The sequence below is a fragment of the Mytilus edulis genome, chromosome 11 (genome assembly GCF_963676685.1).
Source record: "Mytilus edulis chromosome 11, xbMytEdul2.2, whole genome shotgun sequence".
NCBI classification, from domain to species: Eukaryota; Metazoa; Mollusca; class Bivalvia; order Mytilida; family Mytilidae; genus Mytilus; species Mytilus edulis.
The window spans coordinates 74405447-74423979 of NC_092354.1; the positions used below are offsets into that span (position 1 = coordinate 74405447).

At 31.9% G+C, this 18533-nt stretch overlaps 2 protein-coding genes across 2 annotated transcripts in view; one reads left to right on the plus strand and one right to left on the minus strand.

Annotated features, from left to right (window-relative positions):
• The window catches only part of LOC139494581 (uncharacterized), a 35046-nt gene extending 33653 nt beyond the window's left edge, over positions 1–1393 (minus strand). The window contains exons 1-2 of the mRNA XM_071282741.1: positions 933–1393; positions 480–494 (exon numbers count right to left, since the gene is read on the minus strand). Coding sequence (XP_071138842.1) covers positions 480–494; positions 933–963 — 46 coding nt within the window. The 5' untranslated portion in view covers positions 964–1393. The remainder of the gene's footprint in view (positions 1–479; positions 495–932) is intronic.
• An 11618-nt stretch (positions 1394–13011) lies between these two features.
• LOC139494583 (C3 and PZP-like alpha-2-macroglobulin domain-containing protein 8) lies at positions 13012–15871 on the plus strand. Its single transcript, XM_071282742.1, has 3 exons — positions 13012–13275; positions 14875–15072; positions 15651–15871. Exons 1-3 carry the CDS (start codon positions 13020–13022, stop codon positions 15869–15871), a joined length of 675 nt encoding a protein of 224 aa, XP_071138843.1. The 5' UTR covers positions 13012–13019.
• The last annotated feature ends 2662 nt before the right edge of the window (positions 15872–18533 follow it).

Sequence of the window (18533 nt, forward strand, 5' to 3'; positions counted from 1 at the left end):
ATTACGTACTGGTTGTTCCACATGATAAGCCTTGTCTCAAAGGAAACTATATGAGTGTCAACCGTAACTCAGTTAAAATAGTCAAATCATTATGGAAATCAATTATCATAAAATCAGTGACGAATTCAGAAGGGGCAAAAAGGACGAACGTGTCTCATCTTTCCGATTCCTTATTTTGGTCGTAGAAAAAAAATCACTTTTTGCCATTACATCTTTTAAAAATTCTTTTTCTTCTATAGTCTAAGCCAAAAATAAAAATAGTATTCAAAGTTCATCTGTAACACTTTATCATTTATAGTATGGACAAATAGATAACTCTCTTGTTGCATTTCTGCATCTCGTCTCAATAAAGCTTTAGTGCGTCGACGCTAAGCAATCATCAGTGAATCAACATACATTTAATGGATATTTTGCTACCGATATCAATGAAATTAAAAAACATATTATTTCTTCTAAGAAAATTAATCTATTACACTCACCAAATAAAACTGAATCTGAAAATAATGAAAACATGTATTTAGGTAAACAGCAGTAATTTCATTTTTTTCAAAAACACTAAATTGTTATAAAATGTTGCGAAATAACATACTTCGTTTAAGCTTTGATTCATACAAGATTCGTAAGAAAACCCCAAAAAGAAGTGGTTCTCAAAAAATATTAAATTTGTTTCACACCAGAACATCTAAAAATACATTTTTTAAAAACAGATTTCTACATTTTCCGTTTTTATATGTTTATCAAGTCAAACCTCCTCGGCTTCTAACGTTGTCGATGAAGACAAATCAAGAAAGTGCGATTCGGACGCTTAAAAGTGTTATTTTCATTTGTTCCAGATACCCCCCCCCCCCTTTTTTTTCTATATAACGAATGTGTAAAAATTTCATCGAAATGCATTCTTTCAAATTCTGACACATAATAGAAAATATACTTACTTGTGAAAAATAAAAATACAAAAATCCTCATTTCTGTACAATTGTAATATCCTATGTAAAAAAGTTAATAATCCTCAATTAGTATGTCCAATCCGTATAAATAAGTTCTCTTTTTTTTATTTTCTAAGAAAATTAAACAGCCTTTTGTCTATACCACTATACTAAAATAACAATCGCATATCAATCAAAATTGCTGTCCGCATCCAAGGTAGATAATCCAGAATTTTCGCGGACTTTTTTTCTGTTTCAGTAGTTAATTTCTTCTATGATATTTATCACAAAACTTTTAAAATCTAAAACTTTAGAAACAAATAGACAAATATATATATAACTTCACTCGGCTGCGATGTATACAGTAACTGCGTATGCAAAAAGAAGATTATGACGATGATACATAAAAACGAATATTTACACAATTTTGGTATTGTTACTTTATTTTGACCAGAGGGTAAATAGCCAACACGTTGTTGTCGTAAAAATTATTTCTGATATATGGTCATGTCATTAACTGTCAAATATTTGTTCTCGATACAGAAAGATACATATAAACCGTCAAAATAATCTTTGTTTTATTGTTTCTCACCAAATAGGTACGTCTTTTTTAACATCACGTGAACAAGTCAGAGGTGAACATGATAATCCCTAAAAATTCACCTTATAATATGACAGCATACATGTGGAGTTCGTCATTAATACATCATGGATAATTATCTTAACCAATTGTATTGCTGAAACACGTATCAAAACCGGCTTTCTATGATCTTATCTAGAAAGTATTTTATACGACAAATCAGGGACTTTCTATACTAAGTTAGTATTATAGAAAGTCCCTTGACAAATTTACATTTTAACATATTTTTTATCAGAAGTTTTTACAATCTTTTGAATTTCAAAAAATGATGTAGTTGTTAATTTTGATCAATCCTGGGCAAAAACTAGGAACAAGTAAAACACGACGAAATACGACGGGAAACAGTAATAATAAAGTAAAATGTTTTCACCAGTTATTTGGAAAAAGACAAACAATGCTGAAGGGAAACCCTTTTCTGTTTGAAAAAAAGGGAACTTCTGGAGAAAAAAAAAACCATGAAATATCCGCCAAATCTTAAAGTTCTAACGCGTCTAACTACATCGAAACGTGTTCGTCCTAATATGAATGTAACATTTAATTGCCACTGGACGTTAAACTCTAATCCATCAATCAAACCATCAAATGTACATTATTTTGTTTGATCTAAGTGTACACATAACAAACACCTTCTTCTCCGAATAAATAGATATAAACGCGTTCGGGACAGCAACCAAATAACAGATATATGTTAAAAGACAAACAAAGGGATACAAAAAAACAGTTTTCAACATTATACCGATGTCAATCTTTAAATTTCATTTCTTAAACTTGAACAATGAATCATGCAAATGAGATATCAGTCTGAATCATTCTCCCAAACTGACATTTTAGGGGTTCAATGGTTATCGTTGGTTTATATACATTGCATGTCATATTTGTTAGTTTTCTCAAATGAATTGTTTCATATATTTATGTAGGGCCTTTTAAAGCCGACTATACGGTATGGTTTTTCACATTTTTGAAGGCTGTAAGGTTGTCTGTAATTATTGCTTACAACACTTCATACCAAATCTCCTTCTTTGTTTATATGTATAAACCATTCAATCATTCCATACACTTATTTTTACTTAATCAACTATTTATAGTAGCTGCGAAACAGACATAACTAATAATGCAAACTTAACATTTGGCTAAATGTCTTAAAGGGGTACTAGATGTCTTAAAGGGGTACTAAATGTCTAAAAGGGGTACTAGATGTCAAATTAATGTTCATCGATTTGACTCAAATTCATATATTTGATTTATAATATACTAAAACATATGTCCAAATTACAATAAGTCAGAAATAAAAAAAAATAGTTATAGGAAGATGTGGTATGAGTGCCAATGAGACAACTCTCCATCCAAATAACAATTTAAAAAAGTAAACCATTATAGGTCAATGTACGGCCTTCAACACGGAGCCTTGGCTCACACCGAACAACAAGCTCTAAAGGGCACCAAATTACTAGTGTAAAACCATTCAAACGGGAAAACCAACGGTCTAATCTATATGTAAAAACAAAATGTACATCAGATTCCTGACTTAGGGCAGGTGTAAACATTTGCAGCGGGATTAAACGTTTAAACGTTCAAACCTTCCCCCTTTTTCTGAAACAATAGCATAACACCACACCATAGAAAAACATACGATAAAATATCAATTGGCAGGCTTAACTCAATCAAAAAACGTAAATTAATACAGAATGAACGAATAAAGTTGATCTGTGATATCTGAATGCAAATGCACATTTAATAAAATATTAAAAGAAAGCATGTACTCGATAATTTAAATCAGAATTGTGTGTGTGTTTTTGTCTATACGCCATCTAATTAACTATCGCGATGATCTCCCAATACTTCCGACTATCAACATAAACATAAATATAAATAGATTGCGACCTCGTGCAAATGAATTTGTATAGGTCTATTTGATTTCATGCTTTCGGTTAAACAATGATTTTATTAACGTTTTTACCAGTATAAGAATGATTTTTTGTGGATTGAATCAGTCAACAAAATTGTTCACCCTTGTTTAAATTTCAATGTTGACATTCTTTTCCCTTTTAATGACCAAACACGAATTATGCATGCATTACTAATCTCTAGCCAATGAGTTAAATTGAGGGTCACATGACACATGACTACGTATATATATACGGACTTAATGAGGTCAAATTATTAACTTTGCAAAATGGAAACGAATTTGCTGCTTAAAACGAATTAGTATTTCTTTATTTCCCTTTTAATAAAGATTGAACCAATGAAATCATATTGTATTTTTTGTATATATATCGTAGCTAGTGTCCCTTTAACCATTTAGGTTAGGTCACGTTTAGATAAACCCTATACCAGTAAGGAATGAACATCTTATAATCAGCAGTTACAGTAAATTCAGTTGACATATTGTATATATAAAGTATTTGAAAAAGTATCAACCACTGAAATAGCTTCATTGTATCTTGCCATCTGCGACTTTTTTTGAAGGCCAGACAAAAGCCAACCCGGGAAAATATATATATAGATAGCAAATACATGCACACAGGTATAGAAAAGCAAACACAAAAGGAAGGTTATATAATTGAGTATACCATGTTATAGATGCATGGAGTTATCTACAGCAAATTAAATGTATAAAGATTTTATTCGAATAGCTTACTTTGTTGAGTTTCCTCGCAGGCCAGATACTAACCGGAACGGATAAAAAAAAAGATACTGGTATCATAAAAAATAGCAAATACTATTACAAAATTCAAATAAGAAAAAGAAAAAAGATGGATATATAATACCATGTTAAAGATGCTAGCAGTTATGTAAAGCAAGCTTAATGTAATGAAATTGATGATATGAAATCATGTCGTTCTAATTTTTGCTCTTTTATAAAAAAAACAAATCAATAATTCGTTAGCTGTTTTTTTCCCAACAGGTAACATAATGTTCAAAGTAAACAAAACGGACATGATCTTTTTTTCTAAAGGACACTTTAAAAATCTGTAATTGATGCTTTCCATCTTCACATTTCCAATTATTTTAATAACAGCTAGATAATTAAAGAAAAAAAAACTATTAAGAAAACGATGACCTGCAAGATTTGTTAATTATCCATGGTAAGAAAAGTACGGAATTTCTTTAGACCATTTTATATTGGAATTTTCTCGACCATATGTGTACGATCCTGCAGAAAAGATGAGATTTGTAGGGATTATATCATGGCATGCATTACTACATGTATAATTATTGCAGGTAAAGGAACTCAATTAAACTTTTCGGACCGTTAGATTTTTGTATAATAATTTTTCATTGATATAGTCTTTGTGTATTTTTTGTTTGTTATTAAGTTAACGATGTTTTTCATAATCAAATATGATATCAAAGGAGTAGGTCCAGTAAGACCTCTTTTTGGCCCCAAAATCTAGCAGTTTTACAAAATTGTCAAAATGTAAACTTTTAGTTATTTATTGGACAGTAGAATGCTTCTGCTACATAAATATGGGCTGTTTTTGACAATACCATGCACATACATCGAGTACTAACACCATTAAGTCATGCTAAATAACTGAAATCTTCACAATTCCATCATTTTAGTTAAATTTTAGACGGTTTTCGTGTAAAACGAAGGTGGCCGCGCGCATTCGTGTTCATCCTTAATATTGAAATGTAGGTTGTATTTTATGATAATACATAACATATAAAAAGGTTGAAGATGAACACGGATGTGGCCACTTTCATTTTTAACAAAAAAACATCCGAAAAGTGACATTTTTCGGCATATTTGGAAGATTTTTCATATTTGAGCTTGAATTGGATCGTTTTTGATCACTAAATCAATTAAAATCTTTTACATAAACTAATTGATTCAAATGAAATAGACACTTAAGTGTTTAAAAAGTGGTCAAAATCTTTCGTCAGATGAGCCTGAAATTTGAGGCCAAAATCGGTCTTTACCGGACCTACTCCTTTATTGAAGTTACGTTGGCAAGAAAAGAACACAAAAACCAATGAAAAACAGTGAATAAAAAAACGTATCGCTGAGTGTAGATGTATTCCCCGGCAATATTTGCAAACAAGTTGTAAAGACGGCCAATCTAAATGTAGATACATGTTTAGATGACAGCTTTCAGGGATTTCTTTTAACATTATAACCAAAGTTTCGATAGGCCATATTTTAAAAAAATACAACATTGCATATGCGTATAGTACCAGATTTCACCAAACTTGTCTTATGAGGAAAAATTTGCATTTATGTTTACATTTAATGAGTATGACATAACTAAAATTATTGTCAAGGGAGTTAATGATTTATATGTATTACGAAACAGCCTAGCTGATAAGAAAAACTAGTTGATGTAACAAATTTATGACTATTCTATATTTTTCTATTAGTATTTTTTATGATATAACGTTATATGATTAGCGGAGAAAGTAAACGGTCTTTTGCGACCATAAATTCCCCAATTGATGCCGTCGGAGGTTAAAATACAATATTGTTATCTCCATTCTGAAGAAACCAACAGAAAACAACGTTAAAATATGTATTTAAAATCTGTCATATGCCATCTGCGCTTGCGCGTACGTCCAATAGCATCAGGCCACAGACCACAATTAATTCCTCTATCAGTTCTTTATAACCTTTTGCATCATTAAAAAAATTGCACCATGCACTTTTGTCCAATTTTTTGTGTGTGTAATGTATAGTCCTAGTCCAAATATATATCCAAAATTCAGAAAGATTGTAACAATCACTTTTACAAATTTAGCCAATACACATCCATACCCATATTGACAAGTCAAGAGATGTTCCGAAAACTGTAAATATTACCTTTTTGCACTTGGCCTAATCACTCATTCCAAATCAAAATAAGTTAAAATACAACATCCAAAAATTTATTTCAACTCTCTTCTTTCATTTCCACCAAAAAAAATCTAAGAAATGAGTGAGGAAGGGAAAGAAAAAAAAAATAAGGAAAAATACACTCTAATTAAAAGGAACTATATGGACAACGAAAAGCGGGGTCATTAATTGTGGTCTTGGGCCATCAATTGTAATTGTCAATTGATGCCATGTAAATAAGTGACGTTATCCAATCAAAATGAACGTTACAAATGTTGTTGCATAAGAATGGCAAATTGTATGAAAAATTTCCAAAACAAATCAACCTTTCGTATCTTTTCCATTACGAATTGTTCAGGTTTAATTTCAAATATCAAAATGTTTAAGCTTTGAAGTTACTTTTTATTAAAGACATTTAAAGTTTAAAATTGACACAAATTGAACGGTTTTATTATTATTATATACTTTATATCAAACCACCTCTTTGAATACGATAAGTATCAACTAGAGAAAGTAAACTTTTGAAATTTCAAGAGAGGGGGGTCGATAGAGAGAGAGAGAGACCATTTATTTTTTTAATTGTACTAACAAAACATAAAAAAAATATAGACAAAATAGAAGTCATCAGAGTACAATAATGTTTAATGATAGATGTTAACTAGATATAAGAAGATGTGATACATTTTGAGATAACTCTCTGTCCAAGTCACAATTTGTATAAGTAAACCATTATAGGTCAAAGTACGGGCTATAACACCTTGTGATGGAATTGATATGGCGGGAATTAACACAATAGCCTTCGTATCTAAGGAGGATTATCAAAGTTTATCAAACTGAAAAGAACTGCTTTACATGCAAAAATAACTATGGACATATTGTATATATATATATATATCTTATTGTTATGTCCTGTTCTGCATATTTCCCGTATAAATACATACCTATCGGATTATAATGAATTGAATAATTGATATTAAAAATTGCATTAATTTGGTTGGCTTATCCTGCCATTGGGTTACAAAACTGCGACTAAAAGACTAACAAAAGTATACACAACACATGGATTGATTTCAGTTGCATTCGACAATATAATTTTTACCATCGAGAACCTGCATGACATTTCCCAGACGAGCATGCTTTAAAACCGATGTTTAATTATTTTTCTCATCGTTTCAATGTTAAAATGAATTTAAAACAAATGTTAACAAATCCGTAAAGCAATTTGCAACACACTTAAACCAGTGTATGTAAAGTGCGGATCCTAAAATATAACTTTCACTGTATATGCCAGAAATTTCTGATGTAGAATGATAAATAAACAGACGACTTTTTTTTTTATTTTTGAAGAAAATGAAGAAAATAAGTTAAAATGTATATGTTAAGAAACACATAATACTAATAAAACAAAGTAAGAGATGCGAACGAGTCTTTTTCGCGCCTAAAGTCAAATAGCTGTGAAATATATACAAAAATAGGTGAATATTTAGGACATTTCACGAACAGATCGTGCAGGTGGTTTATAACTAACAGGTAAGATGTTGTTGCAGAAAAATTATTCATTTCAACACAATTGTTAAAGTTGTATAACGTAGAATAGGTTTTGTCATTCAGTTTCTTCATATTGAACTGAATTCCACTATGATGCTTTCTTTATGCGAGTCATGTTTACTGTCAAATAATGATACTATTCTTTCATTTTCACTGTAGAGCGATTCATTAGTATTGTATATGCGGAGCATTTTCACTGTATGATTTTTTTTTTTTTTTATCTATTACAGCGTATTTTTTTAAGCATGTAAAGCAAGACTTTAGTTAGCGTGCTTGCTTTGTTTTTTTTTTTATTGTACAATCATTATGATAACACCCAATTTAATTCAAATATAATAATTATATAAATACAGGTTAAACTATGCCGATACATATTGTTTAAAGATGTCAATCTTATTTACAAAGTTTGTATAAACAATTATACAAACAAAGCAAGCAAGTCAACCAAAGTTTTGCTTTACATGCATTAGGAAATTAGCTGTAAAGCCTTAATTTAGCCGACTTGCTCAAACAATAGATAAAGTAAGAGACGGATTTGATAGAATTTAACTTACGGAGGAAAGTTTGGTTTTTTAAAAAACACTCTAAATAAATTTAATAGAAGTAACATTTAAATGTATTCCATTTAATTTCTCATAAATCGTATAGGGATCTTTATCCTTGTTTTTTTTTTATCGATTTCCATTACACTTCACCACTGTTTACGTACATCTTGATATAGATTGAATCGTTGGTTTTCCCGTTTAAAAGGTTTTACACTGGGGCCCTTTATAACTTGCTGTTCGGTGTGAGCCAAGACTCCATGTTGAAGACCGTATTTTGACGTATAAAGGTATACTTTTATAAATTGTGACTCGGATGGAGAGTTGCCTCATTGTCACATATGACATCTTATCTATCTATGGCTCAAACCGAAACCAAGGGGTACAATCAAAATCACGTGATGGATATACACACACCGGAAGTTACAGTCGAACTCGCCGCTTGAAAGGTTAGTAGTTGCATTTTCTTGTTTATATCAATTAAATTTTGATTAATAAGTTGGCACACCGAATGTCGGATAGTATGTAGTTTTAAAATACACAATTGTTTTTGCTAGAAAGCGTGAAGTTATTGCAAACACTTCGACGGTGAAATTTTGGAACTGTGTCGAAGTGTTCGCATTAACTGCACGCTTTCCAGAAAGGATAATTGTGTATTTCAAAACAAGATAGTATCCTACATTCGGTGCACTACTTTAGTTATTAAATTTTATTGATATAAACAAGTAAATACGACTACTTACCTTTCAAGCGGTCTGCTCGACTGTTACTTCCGGTGTGTGTATATCCATCACGTGATTTTGATTGTACCCCTTGGAAACGAGACGGGATAAAAAGGGATAAAAAACACACTCTTTAATATATTTATAATGGGCTTAATATGAGTCAGAAAAGAGTGGAATAGTGGGTCGCGTTGGGGTATAAGCGTGAAGCGGAATTGCCGATTTTTTTGTAAGCGTGACACGTGAAAGTCGAATGATTGTGTCGTGAAAACGAGAAATAAAGTATAGCGGGACACGGAAAATTTCAAAAAATGAGAACTGCATAGTATAAGCGGGATACGGGAAACTAACAAAGCAGTTGGCGGGATACGGGAAGATATTTATTTATCTTCATCCTATTGTTACAGTCATGCCTTCAATAACAAATATATCCCATGCATAAAATTGAGAATGGAAATGGGGAATGTGTCAAAGAGACAGCAACCCGACCATATAAAAAAAACCAATAATAACAGCAGAAATTCCCGCACCCGGAGGCGTCCTTCAGCTGGCCCGTAAACAAATATATACTACACTGTAGTTCAGTGATAATGAACGCCATACTAATTTCCAAATTGTACACAAGAAACTAAAATTAAAAAAATACAAGACTAACAAAGGCCAGAGGGTCCTGACTTGGTACAGGCGCAAAAAATGCGGCGGGGTTAAACATGCATTTTTATAATTTTTGGTCCCTTTTTCAAGTTTGTGGTCTCCAAATTTATAGACAAAAGTCCTTATGGATATTTGGGGTTCTTTGACATTCTGAATCTAACTGTGTATCCAGTTTGGAAATTTTTTGCCAAGTTACCGAAGTAGCCCACATAGAGGTCCAAAGGGTCTAAGATCATCAAACATGAATTGTAGCATGCATGTCGTGTACAATTACCCAAATGTGCATTGTTTGACCTCTGTGGTAGTATCCACTCGCGGATCTAGAAATTTTCATAAGTAGGGGCCCAATGACTGCCTAAGAAGGGGCCCGCTCCAATGAATCCATATAAAAGAAACCAAATGTTTTCCCAAAAAGGGGGCAACCCCCTGTCTCCCCTAAATCGTCCTCTGGTATCGAGCTGTGCATAACGGATAATTTTTTTTTGTATCAACGGTGGTCTACGTTAGTCACGTACCAATGCAAACAAAAAAGTTCGCCCACACACCTTACATTTCATGTTTTAATGACTGTGGATAATTTATGTCACATACCGTTTCACCTTATACAGTAAAAATCATGCAAGCAACATTCGAGTCAAGAACATTTATTCTACCAAAAACTGTCTTTTTCAGAATATTGAAATTAAAGCAGTTGAGGGTACAACTGGGAAAGTTAATCTTTTATAAGCTTTTCTGTCACCATTGCGTTTCAAGATGCATATTTCTCTGTTCGCAAGTGTATGTATTGCGTGGAAGATAACGTCCTCAAATGTACTCGTCTCTATTTTACATAGACTGCACTTAAACTCCGCCATATCAATCTTTGACTTAAAAAAAATACAGAAATATCTTTTAAATTTTTTTTTAAATCAAGGAAAAACTTAATTTGAAGAATACAATATGACATTTTGAGAAGCGTTTTTGTTACAAGTTTGAAAAGCTATATATTTAATAAAGAATGAATGAGGAGTTTGTATTTCAATTTGAAAATACATTTATCATAAATTCTAAAGTCATCAACTAAGTTTTTTCATTTGTTTCAAGTGCATATATCACATAATTCTACAATAAAAATTCCTCGCATCTTCGAAAATTCCACATCAGAAATGACTGCACTAACAGTGATAATTCATCGCATCTATAGTTAAAATGGATCGCTTACAATAATCGATATGCTATATTATGTTGCTTTTATAACACTTATTTGAACTTTAATTCTATGTTTATACATAATATAGACATATCACAATGAAAATATGTAAAAACTTTCCTTCAAATCAATTAATATACACTGTGAACATTTACTTATATAGTCGAGTTTTAATTTCCCTTTGGTATCTATGACCTCTCTATTTCCCATTAATAGAACACTACAGGCTCCATAAATATGATAATCAGAAATAACAAGCCTTAATTTAGCTGGAATACTAAAATAGACTAAATTTTAGTACAAATAAAAAACAAGATGGTCATCCCTTGTCACAAATCAGTTTCTCTGTGTGTGGTTTTTTTTTTGTAATTGAAGGAATCTGATGGTGTTGACAGATTTATTGGTGGTCTTTGTTAAATTATTTATTTATATTTTGATCGTGACTTGGAGTTAACCTTTTGATGGATATCTTAAATAACGTTTATTTCAAACCATTTTAGTTTGTTGGTAGACTAGTGTTGAACTTGTTTGATCCTTTGTATTTGAAAAAAAAAGTGGTTGATTTTTTTAAAAGTCAGGATAATTAAGGCATTAGAAGGCACTTAATTTTTACATGGAATAACTGTCACTTCATTCAAATATAAAACAATGAAGATAAAATTGCTTGAAATTTGTGAATTTAACATTGAAAGCAATGAATTATAAGGATATAGTAAAACTTGTCATATTAAAAAAGACATGAGGTTGGGGCTATTTTATAGAACAATTCTTAATTAGCTTCAGTGCAGATCCCTTTCTAAAAGTCCATTCAGGTCCCTTAAAATGGTCATCACTTATGATTATATTCTATAAAGAATAATTTGTAAACAAATACGACCCCGCCATTATACATGTTCATTTGAGGGTCAGTATCTATAAGTTTTGTGTTAATTAGGGACTATACCAATATACTGAACTGTTCGGGTGCATGCATTCTTGTATTTTTCTCAATCTTTCAATAAAAACTAAGCTTACATGTTATGGCTAAGTGAAAAGCGAAGGATACCAAAAGGAACATTCAAACTCTCAAGTCAAAAATAAACTGACAACGTAATGGCTAAAAAAGAAAGAATACCAACAGACAAACAGTAGTACACAAAACACAACATAGACAATTAAAGACTAAGCAACATGAAACCTGGGGCTGATCTCAGGTGCACAGAGAGGAATGCAGATCCTGCTTCACTTATGGCACCGATCGTGTTGCTCATGTTAGTACGGTAGATCAAATTTGGGAACAGGGGATGGAATATGTAACGACAGAAGGAACGTATCCGCTATCACCTTTAAAACAAATATTCCATAACACAACCGACTGGAGATGGCGTTCATAACTCTTACAGTTTTTATAAAGTCAAGATACGAGGAAGACTTAAAATGTAAATGTATCTCTTGTATGTGATGTATCATTTATCTCAAGTTCGACGGAATAATTCATAGCACTAAATCTTATGTGTGATGTGATTTCAACCTTCGTCCAATTCCTTACAACATTCAGATAAATCTCTCTTTTGAAAAATATCCTTAAAGAAATATATTGTTTTACCCTTTTATTGTAGCTTTCTGTAAACGATTGTCTTTCCAAATTGCACAAACCTCTTAATCAACATAATTGTAATCTCATTTATATTGAAATAACACATTCAGCTGTGATGAAACATATATAAAAAAGCATCTTTTGTTCTGAACATGCATGAAATATTTGCCAATAGACGTTAAGCAATCAACAATCAATCAATCGATATACACATTAAGTAAGTTAGTAGTACGTCCACATTTAAGTGTTATATATTTAGATATCGCGATGATAGTAATTATTTTTTTCTATACAAACAAATAGACAGTTTCCATTGTGTACATGTGTACATGTACATATGTTACATGACCACTTCTATAATGTATATCATTAATGTCGCCGTTGTATTTTCTTTAATACATAGTTAACCAGCCTAATGAAGCACGTGACTGTTACAACCCCACCATTGTACCAATCTATATCATTATCAGACTATTACATTGACTACCCACATGACGAGACGCTGACGTTCGAGGTCAAAGTTTGGGCAGATGCAATTATTGTTCTGGTTCCAGATGAGGGATTTTCTTCCCTGTTCTATGAGGTGGTTATCGGTGGAGCTGGCAACACTAGATGTTTCATACGCAAAAGAACGTTAGATAGATTAAATACGAAAGTTAATATACTCGAAGGTTTGTACAACATAAATCAAATAAATTGATCGGTATGTATTGCCACTTTCAGCAATATTGGCAATTTGGCGGTCAGTTTTATCGGAGGAAGCCGGAGTACCTGTAAAACCATCGACTTCCGGTAGGAATACTGACTATCCTTGTAAAATAAGATTGAATTCTAACACACCTGACACATACAGGTTTGGAACTCACAACCCCAGTCTTGACAGCTAGTGATACTGTAGATGAACAAAGTACTTAAACCACATGGCCATCGGGAATGTCCTGCTTTCCCGCCAAAAAACAAAACAAAAATTACATGACATAAGGAGACGAGATATGGTCACATAATAGACAACTATCTAGCTAAGTCCATAATACCGATTGAATCAAAAACAATTATAAATGTGTTAAACCGTGGATTTCTGCTTAATAGTAGGGTACATGTACCTGTTCCAGACCGTATGAGTATTTGGACCGTACGCGTACGGTCTGGACCGTATGCGTACTTTTTCAATATACGCATACGGTCGGACCGTACGCGTACGGTCTGACTAATATTAAGAATTTGGTCAAGTTTATTAGATACAAATGTATATAACAGATCAACATAACTTATATCTCAAATTAATATAAAAAGTTGAATAGTTATTGAAATACAAACTTAATATTTTAATTATTTGTAAAAAATCAGGCTTATTTAATCTGTTAATCTCCTGTACTTAGCATGTCAGTAATTCATTAATTACAGCCCAGTATGCTCATTGAAATTGAAGTTATCGGAAGTAAACATAATGTGGGAGGACAATTGTATTAGAATATTTAGGAACTTTACAAAAAATGCATATGCAAAGGAACATGCATGAACAAAACATGTTATTGTTAAAAATATATGACGTTCCTTGTGGAAGCAAGTGTCATCTTGGGCCAGAGTAACAAAATAGGATTCACGGATATAAAATTAAACAAATATTTAATTTTAATTGTTCGCTTATTCACTTTATCCATCTAATTTTAATAATAACAATTTGTATAACTAAAAATAAAGATTTTGATAAATGTTTGTTAACATTTAACCCATATGATCCCAAAACATGTATGGTCAGCTGGACCGTACGCGTATACTCATACGGTCCGACCGTACGCGTATGGTCGGACCGTACGAGTATACGTATACGGTCCGGACCGTACGCGTACGGTCCAAATACTCGTATGGTCTGGAACATACCCACTTTTTGTGGATTTCGTGCATATAGACAAGCCAAAGATATTCAAAGAAGTACAAAATTTCTATAGAGTTTTATACTGATTTTTGCAATCAATTGCTTATGGCGATGTTTCTTATTCTTGATATTTAACAGAAGTGATGATTAAAGAAAGTACAATAATTTTTATATATTTGATCGTAACTATTTGTAACAAAAAGTAAAACCACAAAAATACTGAACTCCGAGGAAAATTCAAAAGGAAACTCCCCAATCAAATGGCAAAATCAAAAGTCCAAACACATCAAACTATACAGATGTATGTTGAGTGTAAAGTGCTATCGTTTGGCAATACGTTAGATTTAAGTAACACATATGCAAATGAGAATAATAATTATGCATTACGTTTTAGATAATCAGCTCAATGCTGGGGAATACAGAGCATTCTGGGTAAGATGGAAAGGTGGCCATATTGAGGTTGGACGTGGACTAACTGTCAGTAGTCTGTCTTCCAAATACATTGAATGGGTTGACCCTAACCCTCTAGACATCTCTGCTGTGTATGTTAAGAGTATCGATGTTGCTGAATTTACCATTTATCAAAAGACAGGTACTTACAGAGTCACATAACTATATTATTTATTCCATAAGAAACATGTCTGTTGCAGCATTTCATGTATAGATTCAACACAAATCATATCATTTATGTCTGGTATCTCAAATTACAATTGAAATATATATGTTGTCAAGCACAAGGACTACTTCCAATCAGATCAACGTACAATGGAATATCGAATCCTAGTTTTAACTTCTATGGTGTTTACTACTTGTATCATACACACGTTTTAAGTATACTGTCTATTAGTAAGTAGAATGCTGAGTTTTCTAACTAAAGGATTGTTCATGTATCGGAAAACTAAAGGGTAAGCAATCATCAAAAGATAAACAGTAAATACACTCCTCTAGCTAACCATTATAACAATAGTTTTATTGTAAATACACTCCTCTAGCTAACCATTATAACAATAGTTTTATTGTAAATACACTCCTCTAGCTAACCATTATAACAATAGTTTTATTGTAAATACACTCCTCTAGCTAACCATTATAACAATAGTTTTATTGTAAATACACTCCTCTAGCTAACCATTATAACAATAGTTTTATTCCATATTTTTTCTTCTTCAGAAAACCCAAGAAAATACTCTGCAAATACAGATCACAGAGCCATTACGTCATTCACAGTAACACTATTTGTTCGATCAAGGTTAGAATGCAGCATAACATGTCATAGAGACGTGAGCTGTATACACTTTAATTACAAAAGGTCCACTCGATTGTGTGAATTGATGCAAGCATCAAAGACAGATGTGGTAATAAAAGATTCGGAATACAATTTTTATTTCTAAGACATTGTTTCATTCAGTAAAATGATTGAAGAATGTTTTTGGTCTCCTTTTTTTATGTCTTTTGATTATAACAGTATGTGTCAGTTCTAAAATATATACATTAAAAGCACGTACTATTTTGTTACACCGTTATTGTATGCGTTTGTTTTACAAAAAGTAAATAATGATTATATAAATAATGTATGCATTACTTTCAATAAAATCTAGGTTCTTACATACAAAATTGAGTATTGTTTTCAAAACATCATTTATTTGCTTTTTTTTTTTTCTTTTTCTTTTTTTTAAACCTATTACATATGAAAATGAAATGCGCATTATTCATTAGGAGGAAACGTGAACAGCCAAATATTCCTACGACATTTTCGTACACTTCGACCTATGGTTTTACAGTATCTGTCCTAATAAAATCAAAGACGCTCAGTGTGAAATATCGACAAATATAATGCCTACTCATTTTAAAATGAGCAAAGATCATAAACCGAAGGAATTGTATTTAACTAACGTTTATTTTCAACTTGTAATACGAAACCAAACAGACCAGTCCTACAAAATCCAATTTCACGAGATCGTTATTTATGTTTATATCTTGTTATATGACCGTCGACAGTCTTTGGAGGTGACCACGATGTACTAAGTTAGCGTCTAGACTACTAAAATATACACGACGAAATGTTGATACATTTTATCGATCCCATGTATTGTAAATTGGTTTGTTTTTACTTTTTATAATTTGGATACTTGTGCATTGTATATGAGGCTTTCGTTCTATCAGTGAACATGAATTTTACAGCTTATGTCCCTAAATTATTTATCATCGCACCCGGCCGTATAAATTTCTAAATGGATTTATTCTCTATAGTAAATTATCATAAATAATTTATTTATGTCATTATCATGATTACTTTAGAAAGATAAAAAAGTACTTGTAAAACGGAAACAATTGTCCAGAGAGCTATTTCAAATCATCATCTTTCAAGTAAAACATATTGAATAATATGTTTTGTACATTGGAAACTGCAAAATGTACTTAACAAGACATTTCATTAGTAAAACGGAGAAAAATATGATATCTTTGTTTACGTCCCTGGTCAAGTATATATTCGTCAGTTGTCATAAAAATCAATGACACAAAAGAAACAAATAGTTATTGAGATATTTTTCGTACTTACCAGTTAATTACTAATAATTCTAAAAGTTTCTTTTTCATGATCAAACACATCTGAAGCTAATATTTTATAATTGCTATACATTTAAAATTAATAGAAATTATACTGTTATCTATATTTTTAAAGGAAATCAGTGTGTCTAATGAGTAATTCTAGTTTATAAAATGACACTTCAGGCTGACCTTTTCGGGCTCATATGTCTGAAAGTCTAATGAAAAAGATAACATGGCATTTATAATGCATAAGTATGAATTTAAAGGAAAGAATTTAATCTAGAACGAACAAGTTTCCTGTTTGAATGATTTTACACGTGTATTTTTGGCGACCTGTATAGCTTGCTGTTCTGTGTGAGCCAGGGTTCCGTGTTGAAGACCGTACTTTGACCTATAATTACTTTGTCTTATTCATCAGCTCCTTATATCTGACTGATCCAAAAGCGTATACATTGGTCGCTTTTATATACGAAATGTACCAAATAACTTAGTGACATTTGGCGAAACGAAAGCACTTCCCATGAAATGAGAGTGGCACAAGTAAAAAAAACAAAATCAATAAGGCTTTTTGTAAAGACATTTTTAAACGAAGAGGGTGTAGCGCTAACTGTCCTAAATGCTCTTGCATTTATTTTGTACTGTTTTCCTGTCATGTGATAGTCCTTTACTAAATTTTATCATCGGTATAAGGACATCATTCGTAAATATAGCTCAACATGCAGACTTCTTATACGTTCAGGTATTTCACATCCAATTTTTTATGGAAATATTCTTTATAAAGCACAAAGGTGTAAGTATTCAACCACCTCAAAAACTAACAAAACCTTTGAATAGACTTATTAAGATGGGATATAGTTACGATACTGTTGTCAGGTCATTAAAAATTGCATATTTTGGCGTTAATATTGATTCACTTATAGGGTCTTTGCATCGGAACTAAACACATTTATTCAAAAACCAGTTGTTGGCATGACACGGGTTATGTTCTTCTCATATATGTTATGATGGTATGATACTAAACCCCTAAATGGAAGGATTATGCCTGATGTTCATATGATGAAATCATAATCTTTCAGTCAGTTTAATTGAAGTCTGGAGCTGGCATGTCAGTTAACTGCTAGTAGTCTATTGTTATTTATGTATTATTGTCATTTTGTTTATTTTCTTTGGTTACATCTTCTGACATCAAACTCGGATTTCTCTTGAACTGAATTTTAATGTGCGTATTGTTATGCGTTTACTTTACTACATTGGTTAGATGTATAGGGGGAGGGTTGAGATCTCACAAACATGTTTAACCCCGCCGCATTTTTGCGCCTGTCCCAAGTCAGGAGCCTCTGGCCTTTGTTAGTCTTGTATTATTTTAATTTTAGTTTCTTGTGTACAATTTGGAAATTAGTTTGGCGTTCATTATCACTGAACTAGTATATATTTGTTATGGGGCCAGCTGAAGGACGCCTCCGGGTGCGGGAATTTCTCGCTACATTGAAGACCTGTTGATGA